Here is a 21,514-nt window from a genome sequence, read left to right as displayed (position 1 = left end):
TACCAGAACTGGCAGGTCCACCACTGACACCCTGTGCTTTTCATGATGATGAGGTGAGAGCAGATTTTCTAGAATTATGCAGAGCTGCAGTTGTCATTCGACCACTAAAGCAGCATGGATCATCTTTGAGTTATCCAAGCTCTCTGATTTTACTTGAAACAAAGCTACGAAAAAGTTGTAAATTAGACACTCCTCAATTCCCTTGAAATGTATCCTTTGATTCAAATTCTCTAATGAACAATTGTCTGATGCCTCCTAAGACTGAAACAATGGCTACATTGGTAAATTTTTACATTTTGAAAATATAAGTAGCTAATGGCTCCAGACAAATCCAGAAATGTTTTGGAATTTTTGAGAGACAGTCAATGATATGCTACATGAAACAACAAAAGTAGTCTGATCCAGTTTAACATGGGTTTATGTTAATAGATTTGAACATGAGGAGTCATGTTAGTGCAGGATCCTATCTGACAGGGCGTTCAGTGAGTTGAGAACCAGCCTAAACTGTATTATGTGAACATGTTTTGTTTAGTTTTTTATCTTTACTGTCAAATTACTTTGTCTATTCACTATTCGGTACCATTATACCTAATCACTGTACAATTAGGAGAGAACCGGCCTCTGACCTTAGTGAAAGTCCAATGTCTACAGACAAGAACTAGGTCTCCAGATAAGTGTGCACAGCATAAATATTATCTCCTTGAAAACACCTTAAACAACAGGTGTGTTTTATTCAAACCCTGTGTTCACCTATTTGAATAAAGTTTTCAGGAAAGAAATGAAACTTTTTATTCTATCTGCAAAGAAATCATCAGTGCCTGCTCCTACAGCTGATAAAAAAAGGCAAGTGTTAGAGGTTCACATTGCTCAATTTTACAAGTCAGTAATCAGGTGTTTAACTCTATATCCACCTATACACTGAACACCTTTATTACAGTTACAGCTTCATTTCCAGAATAGCTGGTACACAACGAAACGGAATAGGTTTCAATAATTTTAAGTGTATATTTATATACAAAAAACTATATATACAAAAACTAAATTTGTCAAATATTAAACTCTCATTTCTTCCATGATCACCTGGATTCATCAATGATTAGATTATATAATTTGATTCTAGGTAATGTTATTACTTCCTTTTAATAATCACTACCTGTGCAAGAACAATTTCCTACTCTCAAAATATTTCGCTTTACAGCTGTCAGCAGTTAGCATTCCAAATGTGGATACTTTTGTAACTGGCAGAGACATCAGAGGGAACGTTTTCTCACCAGAAAGCTATCTTGTTTTATGGGGGGAAAGCTGACGGCAGTTGCTATGCCAACTACTTGTAATTAGCAAACAGACATGGAAGTGATACCAGGTCTCTCATGTTAATGGGTTGAAAAGAAAAACATTTTCCCCCAAGAATCACTGTATCTGTGCAGGAAGTTTTGCAGGAAAATTTTCCCACCCAAACCTTTTTTGATGTTATGCTAACTATTGATAGCTTTGAGATTAGCAAACAGCCATTAGGGTAATATCAAGTATCTTGTATTACCTTTTGCAAGACAGAAAGTTTTATTTCCTAAAGCATTAAAAAAAAAAAAAAATCTGTTAAGCTAAAACAAAAATATATTTTTTTAAGCTCAGAAAAACAAAAAGTCATAATTTGATTCCAGGTAATGTCCCATGATTTCCTCCTAACGGTCACTATACCTGCACAGGAACTATTCCAGGAAATGTTATTTATGAATCACAATTGTCTCCTCATGGCACTTTATACTGTCAAGGTAAAGATTCTCCAGTACTGTAAAACGAATGAGCTCATTTTGTTTTTAAATAGTACATTTTACCAGTTTAGATTTGTATAATTCTTTTCTGTATTTTATTATGAATCACTCCAGGAGATTTATGAGATTTGCAAATCATTTCATTCTATTTTTAAATTATATTTCACTTATATTTTACACAGCCTTCATGGGATTTTCTGGATTTGGTTTATACTGTAAAAGTATTAATATTACACTGAATTTGTACTGGAGTTTAGGTCAAATTTATAATGACACGGTCACAGCGGCCAAAGTGTTTTTACAGATACCAGCTCAGCTTTACAATCCCTCAATTATAATGAGTCAATAAAGGTGACGGATAAAGCTTACGACTAGATGAGAATGACCCGGTTTGATCAGTTACTGTGAAAAGAAACAGATGATTTTTCAGCAGCACCTGATCAGGAAAGGAACTGAAAGATGCTGATGTGAAACTGCACCGTCATCCCTAATCCTGGGGAAAAAAAACCCCCAAAAAACACCAGCAGCTCTGCCTGAAATCAGCTTACTCAAGACTTCAGGACTCAAGAGTGCGAACAAACCTTATAGCAGCAGTAATCAGACATTTCAAGGTTGGAGGTCACACAAAAATATGGGCATTGATCAAAAACAGCAGCAGTGCCCATGCGTCAGCTATTCAACCTTTACATCACTAAAAGGGTCACAATAACTTGTGACCCTTTGTGAAAGCAGAACTGAATGTGGTTCACAAGCATATACAACCAAAGTCACATATATGACCTTTACCCTTCATTATACTGATAATGGAAAACAGCTTGAACTCTGAAGATACTGAAAGTCATGCAAACTTGGAAACTATATTAAAAAACAAAACAAACCAAAACAAAAAAAACCCAAATCCATCATTTACTTGAGGAGTGTAGCCAAGGTTATAACTGTAGCTACAATTTCCAGATTCCCCAGAAAGAAAAGTGTTTTCCAAAATAAAATGGAGTTAAAACAAAGCAAAAAAAAAAAAAAAACCTACTTCCTGATGAAATGACCCGTCTGGATTAGTGTGTTAGATAATGAAGACGATAAACCATGTTATAACGAGACGACTTCTAAAACACTAGAAGTTAAAAAAACAAAAGAAAAGCTCTACTATAACTTTGGACGTAAACGGAGAGCGAAAACTAAAACAGCAGCGACGTTAAAGAGAAGTCGGGATTCTCAGCAACTTCATTATATTTAATGGAGCCAAAACTTTCCTTTCATACTGTGAATATTTTCATAGTTATGGGTCTTTGAAGCACACAAACGTGGGTCAAAATCCTGTGCTTTTTTGATGCCTTGTCGCTTCATAAGTTCAGGAGAATCAGATCAACTCAACACCTATTCATAGTGTCACTTATGGAGTACTTAAGCTGTGAAACCACCATGCTGAGCATGGCGGGGATGCTTCTCTGCAGCTGGAACATCAACAGTGGAAATGTCACATTTCTCAAAAACAGCAGATACTGCAGCTTTTTGTATACATGAAAACATGCTGAGAGAACAGATAAGAGGAAATATTTTTATGCTTTAGTGAAAAAAAACCTAGAAGCAGCAGAACTCTGGTTTGGTACAAATATTTATTTTCCAAAAAAGAAAAAAAAAAGAATAAGACAAAACAATTGAGGATTGAAAAGAATCCAGACCAAAAATTCAGTCCAGAGTTTTGGCAAGAAAACTGGTGGAAACTCGCGCTCGCTGTACAACAGCGGAGGAAAAGCTGGGAGGGGTTCCATTGTTTGGATGTCATAAACTTGTCCAATAATGACTTGAGGATTGTGTAATCAAATATGTGCTTTGTGTTTGCACAGAGATTTGTTTCCAGTCAGGGAGACAAAGTGGAAGAAGCCCACTTTGACTTAATGGTATAAAACAGAAAACGTCCGAGCTGCTGGTGGAAACCTCGTACAGGCTCTGGTTAGGAGTCCAGGAGGCCTGCGAGCCAGCTGTGATCCAGCTTCCTCACCCTCCTCAGTTCTCTCGCCTGAGCCTTCGTTAGAGCGGGGGTGTCCGACTCTGTCGCCGCTGCCGCCGCCAGCTCCGGTTTGGACCTGCTGGATTCCATTTCCTCCTCAGAGTCCTCTTCCTCTTTCTCGCTCTCCATTTCCTCTTCTGCATGTGCCTTTTCCTCCCTGAGGCCACGAGAACACCAAAATCCCCCCCAAAAAAATTATCAACACCAATGTGACTCAGCATATTTTTAGAGATAAACAGACCTCAGTTTCACATGTGCTGCTGGATCATGTGAAGCCTCAGTTTCAATTATATTTTCTTAATCCACACTGAGATCATCAGACCAAACGAGGCTTAAAAGAGTCTGAAAATCTAAAACTTTAATTTGAAAAATCTTTTATCATCTTCTCTTAATGCTAATATTGCCCAGAGTCTCTCGCCTTTTAAGACCGAGCCCTGGCATCTCATTTTAAAGTTTCTCCAGGAAAAAATGTTCATTTTTTTTCCTCAGGTTTTCATTATGAATCTTTCTTATAAATATTTACACTTTTACATCATGTCTATTATAGCCTGCATTCCAGTCTGGGTGCTGCACTAAAGTCTGATGTTGATTTATTTTAAACTGATGTGTGGATCGTTTTTAAAACCTTTTCCCTGCTTGCTGAATGCATTTTTTGTGTTTTCTGTTTCACTGAGAGATCTACAAATAGCAGCCACGCCAGAAGCTGTCTGCAGATACCTGGGAAGATGATCTTGAGCGAAAAATTGGACAAATTTAAACCAGTTATGGATTCTGACTCACACCTTGTGTATACGCTCAGTAGGAAACAAACAACTGCAGCGGCTTCAACAATTATTCAGGAAAAGCTGGATTACTGACCTGGCGTCTGAGACAGAGATGAGCAGAGACTGAACAAACATGGAGCACAGGTATGAGGTGGAGGGCAGCACGTGAGCTGGGGTCTGCAGGAGCTGGGAAAAAAAAAAAGGGAAAAAACAGCAACAACAATGAAGTCTTAAAACGCCATCATTTGTAGTTACGTACAGCACAAAAGGGACGGGATCCCTGGAGGGACAAACAACCAACCTCTTTCATGGAGGCAGAGGTCTGCGGCAGCGCCGTTCTCTCCACCCACAGGCTGCTGTCGGAGTCCTGATGCTCCTGTTGCTGCTGTCTGTGTTTCCCCAACAGCAGATAGAAAGGCGTCATGGCTACGCTGTCATCAATCACAAGCTTGAGAGGAGAAAGCAAGAAACATGTGTTATTAATGAGAAACTGAGAGCAGAGGAGCATTTCTCAGATCTGAGGCTGGGAACGGAGCTGGATCAACAGATGGCTTTTTCACTGGAGGGTTTTGTAACTTCAGATAAGAGCAATGGACTTCTTTCACCCTCCGGGTTCCTTCCCGAAGAAAACAAATGGAACAAATCCTCAGTCCAGCTCACAGTTTGACTTTCATTTGATATGTTTTACTTCACTTTTCGCTCTCAGGTATCAACTCTGGTCTCTCTACAGCTCAAAAACACTAAACATTCCCAGTATGCAGCATCCTGGGTAATTTAACCTCTACCAGGTGGCCAGTGACCAGATTAGGGTTAATCTCCATCATGTTTAGGCTTTGTGAGGCCAGGTGTCCCGCTTTATGTGGAACTACTCAGCATATTCATCTTCTGTCCTCCTCAACAACTTTTAAACCTTATTAGGATGAAAAGAGAAAACATTAAGAAGACACAAGACTGAACTTTGGCTTCCTCTTACAATATTTACTCAGCGAGGGAGTTGTAACGGTCATATTTAAACCGAACACTTGCTTCACGTCTTACGAACATACCCCACACATGTTGGGATCTGGTCGCCCCATGGTAAACCGTGGAGATTAATGTAGAGGCTGCACGGGCCTCTTTATTAGCGGTTTCCCACAGATTTAGATCCTACCCCACACACTTTTAGCATTGTTTAATCCTACCGAGTCCTCCACCTCAGTAGGAGCTCGCAGGAGCTCCTCACAGCAAAAGGAGGACTGTCATCGCTGGTGGTTAAAATAGGAGACAGTAAGAGCAACTGAACTTTCAACAGCAAGAGGTCAGACCTCTCTTCTCTAGTGTCTACTTAAATAATAAATGCTGAAATTAGCCCCAGCGGCCCACCAAAGTAAAATGTGTGCGTGGGAAACTGCACACAAACCACAAATTTCAGACACGGCTCATTTCAGAATCTCAAGATCTTCCTCTGTGCCCCAACCAAGCATTTAAACCCAGCTGCACACAGGCTGAAGACGAAGTATTTCCTTCCTTGTGTTTTCACTGATTCTTCTGAGCTTTTCTCCAAACAGAAAATTAAGAATAACTCTGATTAATATTGCACCTTGGTTCAGTTTCTTGTTTTATAAGAAAATATTTCAGGTAAACTTTACCTAAATAATATATTTACTGTAAAAACCTTCTCAGACCCTCTGCAGTACCTTTCCAGCCCATTGCTGTTTTATAAACACCACCCAGCACTTGGAACAGGAAGTTCTGAACAGCAAGTCTATTATTGTGGTTGCACTGACCCCTAATTCACACAAGCTCTGAACATAAAAACAATCAGATCAAAGTGTGTGGGCAGGTCCTTACTTTAAAGTGAAAAATGTGTTACAAGGTCAAATAAAAGTCCAAATGTTTGGTGCAAAACCAATGGGAGGAGCTCACCTGTTTGCTGGATGCCAGCAGCCTGTCCTCCTCGGCTTTGGTGGTGAATGTCATAAGATCCTGCAGGGAAGAGTCCACAGTCAGCATAAAGTACTTATTTCTATCACGATGAAAGCGTTTCATAAACTATTTATCAAATAATTTTCCTTTGGCTTGACTGCATAAACTAATTCTTCACTGCAGACACTTTGAGTTTAGATAAGGATGTTTACAAAAACTATCAGTTACGAGGTCATCTGCAACCCGGGAGGGATAAACGGCCAGTATCTTATCTCTCCACTAAGTCCAGAGTGATTCTCAGTGCTGTGGAAACTAGTTCAGGTTCAGTCCCGCAGGGACGAAGCTTTTACACAGATACATTACAGATTGTCAGTCAGTTTGGAAAGTGAAAAAAAACAACAAAAAACAGCTGTTTGAGCAGACACCAAAACTCAGGACGGTAAAGCTGGGACTCATTCTGGAGCCATTTTTGTCCTTTAACTTTCAAACAAACACCTGTGCCTGCCACATTCATTATTCCCCCTTGGAAATACTGGAAGCACCTCTAAAGCACCTTCAGAGGACTGTAAAGCTGAATTTTTCACATCTACAGCCGCTCCTGTACCTTCAGTCAGATGGAGGTGTAGGAATGTCACATATGTAAAGGTCTCATCTTTTGTCCTAAAATTAGAAGAGAGACTCTTCAGGCTTCGGGGGGATGGGGGGCTCTAAAAGAGCTGAGCTATGACATTCCTGCAAGACACGCCATGCCTTTAGTGACCTGACTGACCTTATAATTAGCAACAAAGCAAGGCGCCAAACATCCTGTAGGTGCAGTGCTCGCTTTAGAGCACTCACAACTCTCACGAGTCTTTCTTTCAGACTCAAATCCAACAGAGTTCCTTAAATATACTTGCATATTTTATATTATAATAATAAAAAGCAGTGTTTATGATTTAAACGGACTCTCCCTGCCAATAAAAAACAGGCCGACCCGGCACATAAGCAGCATTTAAGTCGACTTCGCGGTCTGTTTTTCTTCAGCAGAAGTTGAAATGTTGTTTACCATCTGCTGAGTGAGGAAGTAAAGCTGAGAGCGGTTCAGCCACTGGCTGCTCTCCTCGCAGCTCTCCAGCATCTCCTCCCTGGGAGCGAAGACGGCCTGAGTCACCTTCCCCGAGCACACAGCCTTATGGGAAAACAGTGGCCGAGGCTCGCTGGGCTTGAACACAAACACTGAAAGCAGGAAAGAGAGAAACAGCGATATAAAACAATTCAAAAAGTCACAAAAGAAATTGTGTGTGGACAGCACCTTTATCTTCCACATTATTGGATAAGTTACCAATTAGGTTTATGTATTAACCTGTCATTAAATACATCAAAAATAACATAAAAATCACATTTAGTCTTTTTATTTATTAAATGTGGGCTAAAATTTTATTTTGCCTGTGCATTTATTTAAGACTGTATAAATACAGCTAATTATTAACTTGCTAATTAAGTTTCCCATTGTTAATTGGTGAATAAATACATAATTAAATTAATGAACTTCCAAATAAATGAGTAAAAATGAATCAGGGATTAATTAATTAAAAATGAAATAAAACCCTCAGTTTAATATATGTTTAAGTCACATTTTACATAAACATTTAGTTTTTAATATCAATTCTTGATTAATTTGGTGGCAGAATAATTTACTAATCAAGCCAAACATATCTGATTTTTTATTTTTTTTCATTGGTGGGATTATTGAAAAGTAAGTACTACTACAATTTTATTTTTATTTTGGCACTTTCGGTCCTCCATATTGACTTGCTGCTGTGAGTAAACACAGTTTGGTTCTTTTCTGCGAGATTTCTTAATTTCCATGCTTACATCTGCAGGTAGATAGTATGCATTCTAATTTTGTGTGTGTGTGTGTCTGTCTGTTGTGAGGGAAATGCATACACTATATATACTTTAAATACCAATCTATACGACTGTTTTTTGAACAACGACTCAAAGACAAATTCCTCATTCGTGTCTAAACTCTGCATTAAAAGGCCACTCTGATTCTGAGGAACCAGAGTGGCCTTTTTATTTGAGTCAAATTAAACTGGATTTCGTTGTTGGGTCCAATCTTGAGGTTACAGCACCACTATGAGCCAATCAGGTTAGAGTTCTCAGATGCCTTTTGTGCAGTTTTAACGTGGACGGTCTGAAGCTTACGGTCAGTGGATCCGCTCTGATAGCAAAAGGCAGCCATGTTCTCGGAGAGGGGGTCGGCCAGCAGCCGCCTGACATCCATGGAAGTGCTCCACTCCACTGCCAAATCGGACACAGAGGAAGACATGGAGGGGAAAAACAGATGGAGACATGCAATTTTTTTTAACCAGTCAACAGACCTCTCATATCTGAGAGCCTAAGTTTTAAGGATATGTTAGAATCTGTTCAGACTTTTGGGATAAAAATAGTTTTTTAAGTTGCACAGAGCATGTCTGTACATAGGGCGAAGTCTTACAAGAGCAGGTGAGGAGGTTCCAGCAGAGCAGATTGCTGGCGGTGGTTCCCAGCAGATACTTGGAACAGCTCAGTCGCCCAAAACAAAGATCACTGATGGAGGGGAAAAAAGGTCCTTTTTTATTTATCTCGTGGTTAAACAATCTGAAGTGCAATTCCCAACCAACCAGCTCCTCACACCACGCATACTTCTCAGGATTAGCTTTTGCACTTAGGAACTTGAAATGAGAACATGCAAAGACCCACTCAGAGCTAAGAGCACAGAAAATCACAAACAGACATTCCTATTATAAAAACAAATGTTTTCCTTTTAAAGTAACTCAGATGAGGTAAAGTGTTGTAATTATAATTATCCCTCAGCAGGCGAGGGCAAACATTATTAATGACTGAGATCTGGTGACTCAGCTCTGGACATCTATAGGTGGTGGTTATGTAAGGGGTAGCAACGGGCAGCTGTCTAAACATCTGTCCGTCTCTTCACATCTGAATTTGAAATTACACAGAAACTGTGTGCTTATTTAAAGAAAGCTGTCAGAGGGTGACTGACTTTTTGGCCAGAGAGGCTTTTACGCACTTTAAGTTCAGACAAACTGAGATTCATGTGAGAGGAAACAAAAATAAATGTCCAGTAATGAATATTCAAGTGATTTTAACATTCTGTTTCCTTCATTTTAATGCAAGTCATCTCTTTTTGTTTTTCCTACAAACGTGCTAAAAGCTGACTCTGTTTTTCGGGGGATTATTTCAAAAAAGTGGTACAGAAACCAGCAGCAGTAGTTTCACGTCCTCAGTGACCTCTGTGGGCCTCTTGTCAGCTGAGGGGAAACGTGCCAACATTTTTGGAGACTTGAGCAGTGTTACGAAACGACAGCGCTCGTTTTTGCACAGAAGGTTAAAAATCCTTCGGTGCTCTGAGAAACAAAGCTCTGAACTTCTGTCGGGAAAACCTGCTTAACTCATTCAGAACAGCTGCTGGCAGTGAACGATGGAGCACATCCCCCGTTTTAGCCAAATGTCCACTGTTGCTCGAGTTGCGCAGGTTTTACTATCAAGCGGTAAACACTGTGAATAACATGTATAGTGACAATAAAGAGCTATTCTATTCTAAAACAAAAACTCTACACTACGTACTCACCTGGACTGTATATAAAAGATGGACACAGCCAAAGCGCTGATGCATACTAATTTGTGAAGCCCTGATTTTGAAGCCTTGACCTAAGTGTCATCACCGTGGTTACAAGCACACATGGTGCAATTATTTCTAAAACCGCTTTCAGAGAAAGTCATTTAATGGTTGAACTGAAAATAAAGCACCACGACACAAATCCTTGTCCAGCAAACCTCTCAGCTACGAGGATAAAGCCCCCTGCTCTCGCCCGAGGGCGCGACCACAGCTGGTCAGCCAGTGAAATTTGCCCCGCCAGTGATGCTGACCACTTTTCCATCTTTAACGTGTGGTTATAACACCACATGGAGTGTGACTGATCTTGGTGAATCGTTACTAAACAACACACATTCAATTTGACATTTTTTAACTTAAAATTAATGGAAAATAATGAGAGCGTGATGTCACTGCTTGTGAAGTTTGAGGTTTTGACATTTTAGGAAACATTTTTGGACTTTAACTTGGTTATCTCATTTCTTCAGTTAATTTTTCTAAATACTTTATTAAACCCTCTATGACACCACGACACATTATTTAACGGCTTAATCTATAATAATGCAAAAAAATCTGAAAAAAAATTCAAATTTTGGCAAATTCAACAACCGGTCTGTCAGCCTACAGCTCTAACTTTAGCGCGGCTGTTTGAAACACCTGTCTGACTGATGGCAGCAGCTGAAGAGATGCATCTTCACCAGTTAAACCTGATAAACAGGTTTACACAGATGTGTCGGGGAATTCCTCTTATTGGCTTTTTACTTGTGCAAGTTTTGATAATAACTTGTAACAAACTTAAGCCAGTCACCATGACGGTGCTGATATTTGACCCGTTCTCTGTGTGTCTACGCTCTTTGAAGAGGAATGAGGAAACTTGACGGGGTTAACTAACGCTACAAGCTTAAACCGGTCACCGCGACGGTGCTGATATTTGTCCCGTTCTGTATGAGTCTACGCGCTGACCTGACAGCTCCCGGCGGCTGCGACAGGGTTGTCAGGAGCTCCCAGGTGGAGGGGCTCCACACGGTCACCACCTCCTGAAAGGCGACGGCTAGCAGAGAGCCGTCAGCCGAGAAGCTGCAGCATTCGGGCACCAGGCCGTGATAAGCACTGACGAAATCACATAACCAGGAAGGACCTTCATCTGCAAGTCAGAGGAAACAAAGAGAGAGAGACAGACATAAGCTGAATTACTGTGTGAAGGGGAAAGAAAAGCAAGCCTAATTTGGTTTAAACCTCATGTTCAACGTGATGTTCTGAAAAGCACACTGGTAGAAACTTAAAAACCTCCATTAAACAGTTAATATTATGAGAATTTAGGTGGTTGGCTTTTTCGGTTGACTGCTTACCGTCTGTACCATCTGTGTGGGCCGGAGCAGCGAGCTGCCAGGCTTTGAAGTGTCCGTCTTTGCTGGTGGAGACCAGCAGGGTGGTCTGGCTGTCGGCGGGCTGGCAAAAGCACATGGCGGTAATCTGGGCGTCGTGGGGGGCCGAGATGGTCGTGTTCAGCACAAAACTGCATGTGACAGGGGTGTGGTTGGTTATTGTTACACTATTTTCATCACATGAAAGAGAAACCTTGACTGACCCTGCAGCCCACAGACAAACAGCTGTAACATCTGTACCTCTGCGTCTGTTCATCGAAAGCCCACAGCTTCAGGTTCAGCTCCAGCTCAGCAGCTTTCTGATGTCTTTCCTCCACCGTCGCCAACCACGAGCCAGAGGCGTCAAACGCCGCTTTGACCACCTCGAACTGCTGCAGGCCCGATTCATGAATGTACTCCTGCTGCACGATGTCCAGCTGTGGGAGAAACAGACAATGTTAACCTAGTTTCCACACTTTCAAATCCACCCGTGTGTGAGACCTGCTGAGAGCTTACATTGTACAGCAGTTTGTCTCTTTGGAGCGAGTAAAACTGCAGATGTCCGGGTTTCCCGTTTAGCACCAGAGCTTTGCTGCGAGGATCCATCATCAAGTCTGTCCTGATGCTGTCGCCTGAAGAAGAAAACAGGTTTAAGGAGGATTAACCCCACATACTCAGACATTATTTTATTTCTTTCTGATACAAACTTATGATATCATTAATTGTGAAAACACATTATTGGCAGGTGATGAATGCATAAAGAAATTCAAAAGGTACATTTTTTTTTTAAACTACATTTCCTCCAGTCTCACATCACCAGTCAATAACAGTTACTTGTTTTCCCTGCTTGGTGCATTTGTTCAAATGGGTTTTTTTGGTGCTTCTTTTGTTTTAAACACCTTTATCATGGTAACAAAGTAAATTTCTATTTCTTTTTGCGTTTTATGTGAAGATAAAGTTAGTTGGTTTGCACTTTGTTTTTCAAATCTACTTGTGGTTTTTCTTCAAAGTGTGGTGGTTTCTCATGTGACATCATGCGCACATTACCTGACTGCTGTCCACCACATTGAGTGTGTGACCGTTCCAGCGATCATTGTGAGAAATGTGAAATAATAGCTTAATGAGTTTAGTGACCTTATTTATGACCGTCGGGAACACCGATGTCCGTGCTTAGCTTCCGGACTTTTCCAGCAGACAATGAGATGTTAAACTGAGAGAAAATTTGGGATTGCACTAGCTGTGGTGAAGGAATGTTTTTGTGTTTTGCTCACAGATGATCGTGTGTTGATCCTATGTTCAGCGTTGCTAACTGTCATCTCCACTGTCTGCTGGTTGTGCTGTTGTGCCATGTTTTCTCTGCATGGTGAACTCAGCTTTCCTGTTCCAACCACTCCACCTACACGCAGCGTCATCCACTTTGAGATTCATGCTGCTGGTTTAGTGGAGGATGTCTGTGTAGGCTGTGTACCCATAATCCTCCACTCTGTGTGGGAATACACCTATGCAAATGGACTCGAATGTGGTATCGTTTCGTCACAGCCCTTTTCAATTTGAATCACACTGTTTGGATTCCTCCGTTAGCTGACGCAGTTATTGTGGTAACCGCATGTCGATCCCGAGCGATGCAGAAATCTTTTCCACTTCACACCTGAATTTATTTTATATTTAAACTCCTTACGGCATCATTCTGAAACTGTCATTCGCTGAGCTCTTTCACTTAATTTCCAGCACTATGGTGACAATTCTTTATTTTGCTTCAATTTTTGTGACAAATCCCAACAATGGCATTTCAAAGTCGTGCTCATGTTCATGCAGGTTCAAAAACATGTTGCAAACGCACATTTTAGGATCACTTTTAGCGTCACATACACCTCAGCAGTGTTACTGATGCTAAAAATTTGTGTTGTGTTGGAAAATAAGCAAAGAATTACTGTCTCACTGCCTTCCTTTCTTTTACATTCTATAATGAAGTCTATGGTGCAGATCATGACCTATTTTCTATTTAAATGAGCTCCTTTGGTATATTTTTTTTAAACTTTTATTTTTATTATTTTGTTTTACGATATTGCATTTATTTTTGTTTTTCATGTGTTGGCTTCTGTACTTTAGGGATCAATAAAGCACATCTTAAATTAACACTAGTGCATTAAAGGCTTCATGTTTTCCTAGAACTGCACAGATCATTTACATGATATCTTTATTATTTATACATACATCATGCTCAAAAGTCACCTTACAGTATGTACTCACCTTTGACCAGGCCCTGAATGACAGCAGACACTTTAACGCAACTCTGGATGATGGCGATCTCTATAAGGAAGGGAAACAAAACCTTCAATAAACAAGGAAATCGCTGAAGCAGAAAATGAGTTTGGAACCTGAGCCGTTTAACTGCATTTTATTTGAGTGACTCAAATGCTCTGAAATCAATCTAGTGAAATCTGAGAGGTGCACGACTTGATTTGAAAGAATGGACCAAGTTCACCGAATTTCACTGACAATAATTTGTGTGTATCTGCATTGAAATCCTGCAGGCTGAGACTCCTTACTGTTGTCACTGTGTGAGGTACAGAATAGCGATCCATCAGGTGAGACGGTGATGTGAGTGATGGCGCCACCCAGGCGGGGCAGGAAGTCCCGCTCGCTCTCTTGGTTGTACCTCCACTGGACGAGCACAGACTCCACACCTCCACTCAGCAGGTTGGTCCCTGACAATACAAAATAAATACATAACTAAAACCGTAACACACAGAGGAGTGATTTCTGTTTGTTTCCTTGTTCCTTGGAAGAATATATACATGTGGAACTTGCTGTGTTAGTAAGTTGGTTTACACTTTCTGTAAAAAAACTGTAGCAAAAATGGATGATTTCAAGAAAATTACAATATTTTTACTTTTAGAAAGTCCTTTTTTTAGAGTTTAGTTGATGTGTTTTCCTTTTCTTATTGTGCTTTTGATAATTTGATTAAAAATAAATAAATCTAAATATCACCCCTACTGTTTTGATCCAAGTTACTAAAAAAATAAAGGAGCACAAAAGAAAGTTAAGCAAACAACTTTAAAATTATTCTACTGACTCTCACAACTTCTGCAAATTTAATACCCACAAAAAGGTATAATATAAGATATTTTGATGCCATTTTAATTGTTATTTCAATTTCAGATTATTAAGGACTTCCTAACGATCGTGGGAACCAGGTAATAACTATAATACAGCTATGAATACCTTCTGGAGTGAAGCAGAGCGAGTTGACGGCGCTGTGGTGCCAGTGCAGAGTGGAGTACGTGTACTCCTTCTTGTGGTTAAAGTTTCTCCTAAAAGGATGAGCAGGAATGTCAGTTTTACAACGCAAAACCAGCGACCAGCAGAAGTTTAAGATCTGGATCATCGATAATCTGCGTTTGTTTCAGTCGAGGTCCCTCACCACAGGCGGATCTTCCCGTCTTCGTGTCCCGTGGCGATGCAGTCATCTTTCGGGTGACAGGCGACGCATGTGAATGTGTTCCAGCCGCCCTTTTTGTTGTCTTCTTTCAGGAAAAACCTAAAAACCAGCACCAGGACAGATGTTTGGTGTTACTGAACATCAGCCAACACAACATGGCCTTTGTCATGTGTGACAGCAGCACTGCTTCTCTCCATGACAAAAATAAATAAATAAAACTAACACGATAACCTTTTTAAAATTAACATCTAGCCCACCAGCTGTAAAAGTTTAAATAATATACAATCTCTGACACTTGAAGTACTTTCGCCTGATTGGCTCTACCTCTCAAACAGAACACAACTGATATGACCACATAAGAGACGTTTTTCTCCTGTGTGAAACTGAGCATTCAGAGCGGCCTGAAGCCTTAAACAAAACTCTAAAATAATCATTCAGCGTTGGAACAGGAGAAATAAATAATAGGAGCCTGAATTTTAAAAATCTAAGTCACCTCCAGTGACCATCTTCACTCTCACCTGTACGACTTCTGCTTCTTGAAGAAATAGACCTCCAGCTGCAAGTCGTTCACTGAAGCAATAAATTCTCCCTGTGAAGATTAAAGCAGGCGATAAGCATCAGACACATTTGGATTTAAAACACTTCAGTCTGAAGTAACGTTTGAACTGTTGTCTGCTAAACACAGTGAAGTACAATGATAAAGAGTTTTGGACTTAAAACACCCTGAAGTGTGCACAAGCTCCACATTTCTGCTTCCTCAGGCAGACTTCTTTGGCACATTCATGTCACCAAAGTCTGGTCCTTTAATAATTTGTATTTTCTCTGACAACATTGACTAGTGGACAATCCCTGGCTCTTATTTTGAAAGTTGCAGCGCTGCTAGCCTGTTACCTCAACCTCCACTCCTCACTGCCTTGTTCTTTCCCTGCCAGCCTCAGTACCACCCAGCACCTTTCCCCCCAAAAAATCCTGCAGTCAGACCGACTCCAACATCATTCTACACTTTGGGATGCAGCTCGCAACAGTTGTCCTTGTTTTTATAGTTCTGTGATTAGCTGTAGAGTCACTCCAATCAGAGCCTGTAGCAGAGGAAGAACTGGTTCATGTGGTGCTGGGCTAGCAAAGAACACCGGCTGCAGTCCAAGACGAAGGAGCTGAAAGCTAATGGAGGACGAGGGACTCACTGGGAACAGCTGATCATTGATTCACTAAAATAATCTGCAGCGAAGAAGCATTAGCTTTCTCTCATATACTCCCCTCTAAAATACCGTTTCCTCGAGAAACTTCAGTTGTCAAACTAAAGTTCCTGACAGATTAAGTCGAAGTAGTCAGTTCTTGGTATCAGCTGTGGCGGCATGTACGTACCCCTCTGCCAAAGGCGATGGCTGCTGGGTTGGGGTTGACGCCACTGAGTACGGCAGAAAGTTCTTGAGCCTCCACCATTTGATCTCCACTCTGTGGCAGATGGACCGCAACCAGCTGGAAACGCTCTGCAAACACAAATCAGCCTTTTTCACACATTCCCATTCAGTGACCTCTAAAAAAAACCTCCTTCTTCCCACATATTAAAGCTGGTTCGAGGACGACCTGGTGACTCCAACACATTAAAACTATTCCAAAACAAGCAATAACATTCAACATGAAGAGGCTATGACACATACAGGCATCTGCCTGGCTAGTTTTTTCTTAATATTTGACTTCTTGCCCTGAGAAGCATCACTCTGCTATTTTCCCCCTTGGGTCACCCTGCAGTAGCCTGCGATTAAATAAATATCACACTTTATTAATAAACCTTGTTTGGGGACTCTTCCTTTACCCCTCAGACGGTGGTGTAACAGATTCACACTGAGTTCTAGAAACTTTACTTCACAAATGGAGTCTGAATGGCGCTCTGATGTCACACTTACCCGCTCTTTTGTCACTCGGCATGGATGCAACAATAAAGATGACGTTTTCATGTTTGGCAGAGGCGTAGAAGGAGTAGATTGGGTATCCAATGACACAAGTCTAGAAGAGACCGCACAGCTGTCATGCATCTTGGAAACATGGGCTCTTAAACTGGACCCACAAACCTCATCATAAACACCTCTACTCCTTTTTCTGCTGAATTTCCATGTTTTGTAGCTAATTTAAGGTGAAACAATTCATTTATATGAGAGTTCATTTACAAAAAATATATATAATTAGTTAAATTATTCACCCACAAGGACATCGAGAGGAAATGTTTCAGAACTAATGCAAAAAACTTCTGTTAGCTCAAGAAAATTCAGTTATGCAGTCAAAGCACAGAAGATAGAACACATTTCCTTTATTATCATGAACAGGATCTGCATCATCTGCATGTTCGCAGACTGATCACAGGTGCCCTGCTCACTCTAACTGTTTGAGGGCTGCCTAATAATAAATAAACCCTTCATTTCACTTTTATAAACAGAGATAAAATAGGAAAGTGTGTGTTGCAGCTGGAGTTTGATGATCCACAGTGACAGAAAAGACTGGAGAGAAACAACAAGACTCAACGTCCAACCTTAATAAGAATCCCGTCTGTGAAGTCCCAGAGTCTGAGAGTGCCATCTAGCGATGAAGAGTAAACCTGCAGCACAACACAAGCACAGTGTGAGACATAACAATGAACTGTATTTATATAGAAATATATATATATAAAAAAAAAACAACAACCCAAAAACAATAATAATAAAAAGAAAAATACAGAGAATAAAAACAATTAAAAAATAAGTGAGGGAAAAAAATAGGGTCCTGCTGAAAAGGAGGTTTAACAAACTCAAAGTCTAAAAGCCAACTTTTTGGACCCAGAAACATTGATCAGCATTAGCTCAGTAAACCCAGCGTTATCCCTGAGGGGTGTGGTGGAACAGGCCATTTCCATCATGGATGTGCAAGAGACACATCTGTATGTTATCGTGTCAACATGGACCAAAATCTCTGAGGCATGTTTCCAGCAGCTTTTTGAATCTGTGCCTTGAAGTAAGGTAGCTCTGAAGACAAAAGGTGGTCCAAAGGTGTACCTAATAAAGCAGCAGGTGAGTGTATGAGGAGCAGGAGGGAAGGAGTCAGGTACCAGGAATGGTTCCCAGGCTCCATTTCCATGGTAACTAGTGGTGCAACGGATCACCGTTGATTCGTAATCTGGACCGATCCCACTCCACGGTTCGGCACACACGTGATCCGAAGATTCGAAAAAGAAGAAAAAAAAGTATGTGCATGGTACGCGTGGTCAGTCTGTCAAGCCATAGTTATGGCCAGTGCTAGCAGTCCAGGAGGAGCAGAGGAGTTTGCGCCATTTGCTGCCCAATCCATCCGGGCTAAAGCTATTACAAAAGCTATTGGAGTGTTTAGCTGCAGACGTGAGGCCGTATTCCGTTGTGTAAAACAAGGGGGTTTAAACTATGATGAACGTGCTTGAGCCACGCTATGATATCCCGTTGCGCGTCCACTTCAGCGATCAGATCGTTCCAAGCATGTATGAGCACGAAAAGTCTAAAGTTATGCCTGAACTGTCCCAGGCATCTTCTGTTGCCCTAATGGGTGGACCTCCAGGGCAACAGAAAGCGTTGTGACCGCTCATTATATTACCACGGAGTGGTAGATACAAAGACCTGTACTGCCCTATATTGCACCTTAATTTGTTTTTATATAACTGCGAGGAATGAGTCTTGAGTTGAATGTTTTTTAATAGGCAAAAAATACCTAAATAAGTAAATGGCGAGTTAAATTTTTGTCTTTTTTTGCTGAGCCGAAAATTGATCCCATCCGTGACTTAAAACCGTGATCCGATCCGAACCGTGAGATTTTGGATCCGTTGCACCACTAATCGTAACTGACTCAGAGTTTAAGTTAGGGCTCTTTCAGGAACAGAGAATCAAGAGTTTACTTACTTTGCCTCTGGCCTGAACCAACACAGTGAGTAATGAGGATAATGAGTAAGTAAATAAATAAAAATAAAAAGAGATCTGATTCTTGTTTGATCAGAGCTGGGGGATTGAACTAAACTTAATAAATAATAAATAATTACACGTAAAGAAAAAGTGGCTTCAGCAGCTATTCTGCTGTTTCCTGTATTTTCTAACATTAAATGAATATCAGCGAGTTTCTGGATAAAGACGTCTTGAAAAAAGTCGTTTTTCTAGGTGGAGAGGTGACTGTACCTGTAAGTGGTTTGAGGGTCTGAGCAGCACACCTGTCACCAGCCCGGTGTGACCCCGCAGCTCGTGGATACACTCCTCTGTGGAGGTGCTGAACACCTTCACAGCCTCTCCGGAGGCGCACAGAAGGAACCTGCAGCGATACAAATATGAGGAAACAAACATCAAACAAACATGTAGGGACCGGGACACAGCTCAGTCTTGGTCTGTGGCTCAGTCAGAGTCACGGAGCTGAGACGAGCTGCTGATACTATGCTGTAAACAGCAGCAGGAACATCCAGCAGCTTCTCAAGCTAATGCTAACAGCCTCAGCTCTGAGGCTAACACAAACGACACGAACCGCGCGAGACCTTTCCACTAAATATGAAACATCGGCAGGTTAAAACACTCGCTCACCTGGAGTCGTGGGTTATCACAGGATCCCTGAAGTTTATTTTACTGCCGCCGCGGTGAACCACGCGGATATCCCCGTGCTCAACCATGTTTTTACCGGAGTGAACTCTCACCTCTGAGCGCTGCTCCTCACTCGGTCAGCACCACTCCGTTTAACACGCGCCCCCTGCTGGATAGGAGGGCTACAGTAAGAACTACACGGTACACTTTTATGACTTCAAATTAATAAATAATAAATAATGAGGAGTTTTAATTGTATTTAAAAGTTCCCCACCCTCTGCCATTTTGTTACATATGCAGAAAGTCTCATACCACAAAATGTTTATTTAATGGTAAGAGTTTTTATTTGCTCTTTATTGTATTACATTGATATTTTTATTCAGCAAGAATTTTATTAAACTTTTCTATTTAAATGTGCCACTTCTTTTGTATAGTTCTGTCCTAATCAGTCATTCTACGTTTCATAAGCTTTTTTGTTATAAGGTAAGATTAGATGTACTTTATTTATCAGGGAAGAATTTGGAAAATTAAAAACAGAATCAGAATCAGAAGACTTTATTTATCCCCAAGGGGCAATTAACAAACAACAAGGCACCATAACGATGAAGATAAGGACAATAAGAACAGGCAATAAGAGTGAAATAATAAATACACAGAATATACAGTTTTAAAATTACACAGTTTTAAAATTAAAGTGACTGAAAGGTGAATAAATAACTGTAAGTGACTAAAAGTGAATAAAGTGAATAAATGGTATGTAAGCCAATAATGTAGAGAGTGACAAAATAAATGTCTTATTAAGGTAAAGACAGAAAATAAAATAGGTGTTAATTGATTTTTTAAAAAATGAATGTACTAAGATTTTGCCCCTGACAAATATACCCCAGTACATAATATGGAAAAATTAACAGGAACAACTGCTAACTGTATCTTTAGCAAAGTACACATATTTTAATTTATGATTTAAATTAGCAATATATTTAAAGATATACACTCTGTGGTTTATGTACTGTATTTAGTTAACAGTCTCAGCTATTAATATAACAGGTGTTAATCGATTGTGTTACTCTTAGTTTGTTAGTTTAGCTACTAACCAAGGTATTTAAAAAGTTGCCTTTGCAGCAGAATCAAAATCAAAACACATTTCAACACTTTATGGCTCATTAATTGTGTTTTGAACTGTTTGATTATTTTTTTTAAAAAAGGTTTGTAAATTATTTTATTATTGGTATAATAATCTTAAATGTCAAATGTTGCCTAAGAATATAGATAAAGTTAGCTACAGTATATGGTTCACCCATTGCGTTTAGCTAACCATTTTAACTGTCAGTTAAAAGTGTTAGACAGCTTAACCACTTGGTATAACTTTAACAAAACCTATCAACATTTCTAGTAATTTAATTCAATTTGATACTTTGTCATAATGCCAATTTAACTGCTAGCTTCAAAAGCAACATAATGGTTTAATGTTAGCAAACCGTTAGCAAGCAGTTTATCAGCTAGTCATAAATAATTTATGAACTTTAACTCATAATTTAATCTAGCTAGTGTAATTCAACAATTGCCTATAGATGCTTGTTTCCACCATTTAAAAAAATAAAAATATTAATTCATATTTTCTGCTATCGGTTAACTTGAAATTCTAAGATACATAACTCAAAACTGGTGCAAACAAACTTCCATAAATTACTATATAAAAGTTTGTTTACAGTCACTGATTTCATCAGTTTATGGTTTATCCATTATGTTTGGTTGGTCATTTAGACTGTTTATCATTAATTTGTGATCTAGCTGAAAGTAATTTTTGATCATTAATTACCTATCTAAAGATTTATGTAATCAGCTGAGATAAATATGATGCATTCATTTCAGCTACTTCTCTAACTTAGTCTGTTTCTTGATATAACCTTACAGTATCACTTTTCTAGTTGCACCTGTTACCTGTCTAAAAGTTTAGGATCATTTTGAGTGTGTGATTGGCAGGAGGAGGAGGAGGGGCCTTCTGAGTACCTGAGAACAGCCACTGAGGGGAAATGAGGTTGCTTCCTGATCTGAGAGGCACATAT

The 21,514-nt window shown here is 40.0% G+C and overlaps 1 protein-coding gene across 1 annotated transcript; it reads right to left on the bottom strand.

The window, feature by feature from the left end:
• Nucleotides 1–3,100: 3,100 nt before the first annotated feature.
• Nucleotides 3,101–19,609, bottom strand: wdr75 (WD repeat domain 75). The gene is made up of 21 exons (XM_040027530.1): nucleotides 19,452–19,609; nucleotides 19,059–19,188; nucleotides 17,420–17,485; nucleotides 16,800–16,899; nucleotides 16,258–16,382; nucleotides 15,411–15,481; nucleotides 14,875–14,991; nucleotides 14,676–14,764; nucleotides 14,000–14,158; nucleotides 13,701–13,760; nucleotides 11,967–12,082; nucleotides 11,712–11,887; nucleotides 11,436–11,602; nucleotides 11,050–11,230; nucleotides 8,929–9,020; nucleotides 8,637–8,732; nucleotides 7,495–7,664; nucleotides 6,450–6,509; nucleotides 4,846–4,992; nucleotides 4,639–4,730; nucleotides 3,101–3,937 (listed from the first exon to the last, which is right to left on the bottom strand). Exons 1-21 carry the CDS (start codon nucleotides 19,535–19,537, stop codon nucleotides 3,724–3,726), a joined length of 2,514 nt encoding a protein of 837 aa, XP_039883464.1. The 5' UTR covers nucleotides 19,538–19,609; the 3' UTR covers nucleotides 3,101–3,723.
• Between the last annotated feature and the right edge of the window lie 1,905 nt (nucleotides 19,610–21,514).

The sequence above is a fragment of the Simochromis diagramma genome, unplaced genomic scaffold (assembly GCF_900408965.1).
Source record: "Simochromis diagramma unplaced genomic scaffold, fSimDia1.1 OVJJ01000343.1, whole genome shotgun sequence".
Taxonomy (NCBI): Eukaryota; Metazoa; Chordata; class Actinopteri; order Cichliformes; family Cichlidae; genus Simochromis; species Simochromis diagramma.
The sequence above is the reverse complement of the archived record's forward strand: the minus strand, read 5'-3'. Positions and strand labels throughout refer to the sequence as shown.

Excerpts from the sequence above, each read along its gene's own strand:
- wdr75 (XM_040027530.1), bottom strand. The coding sequence starts at position 19,537 with ATGGTTGAGCACGGGGATATCCGCGTGGTTCACCGCGGCGGCAGTAAA. Across the intron at positions 12,083-13,700 it reads CATTCAGGGCCTGGTCAAAG|GCGACAGCATCAGGACAGAC; the intron begins GTGAGTACATAC and ends TTTCTTCTTCAG. Across the intron at positions 3,938-4,638 it reads ATCTCTGTCTCAGACGCCAG|GGAGGAAAAGGCACATGCAG; the intron begins GTCAGTAATCCA and ends TCGTGGCCTCAG.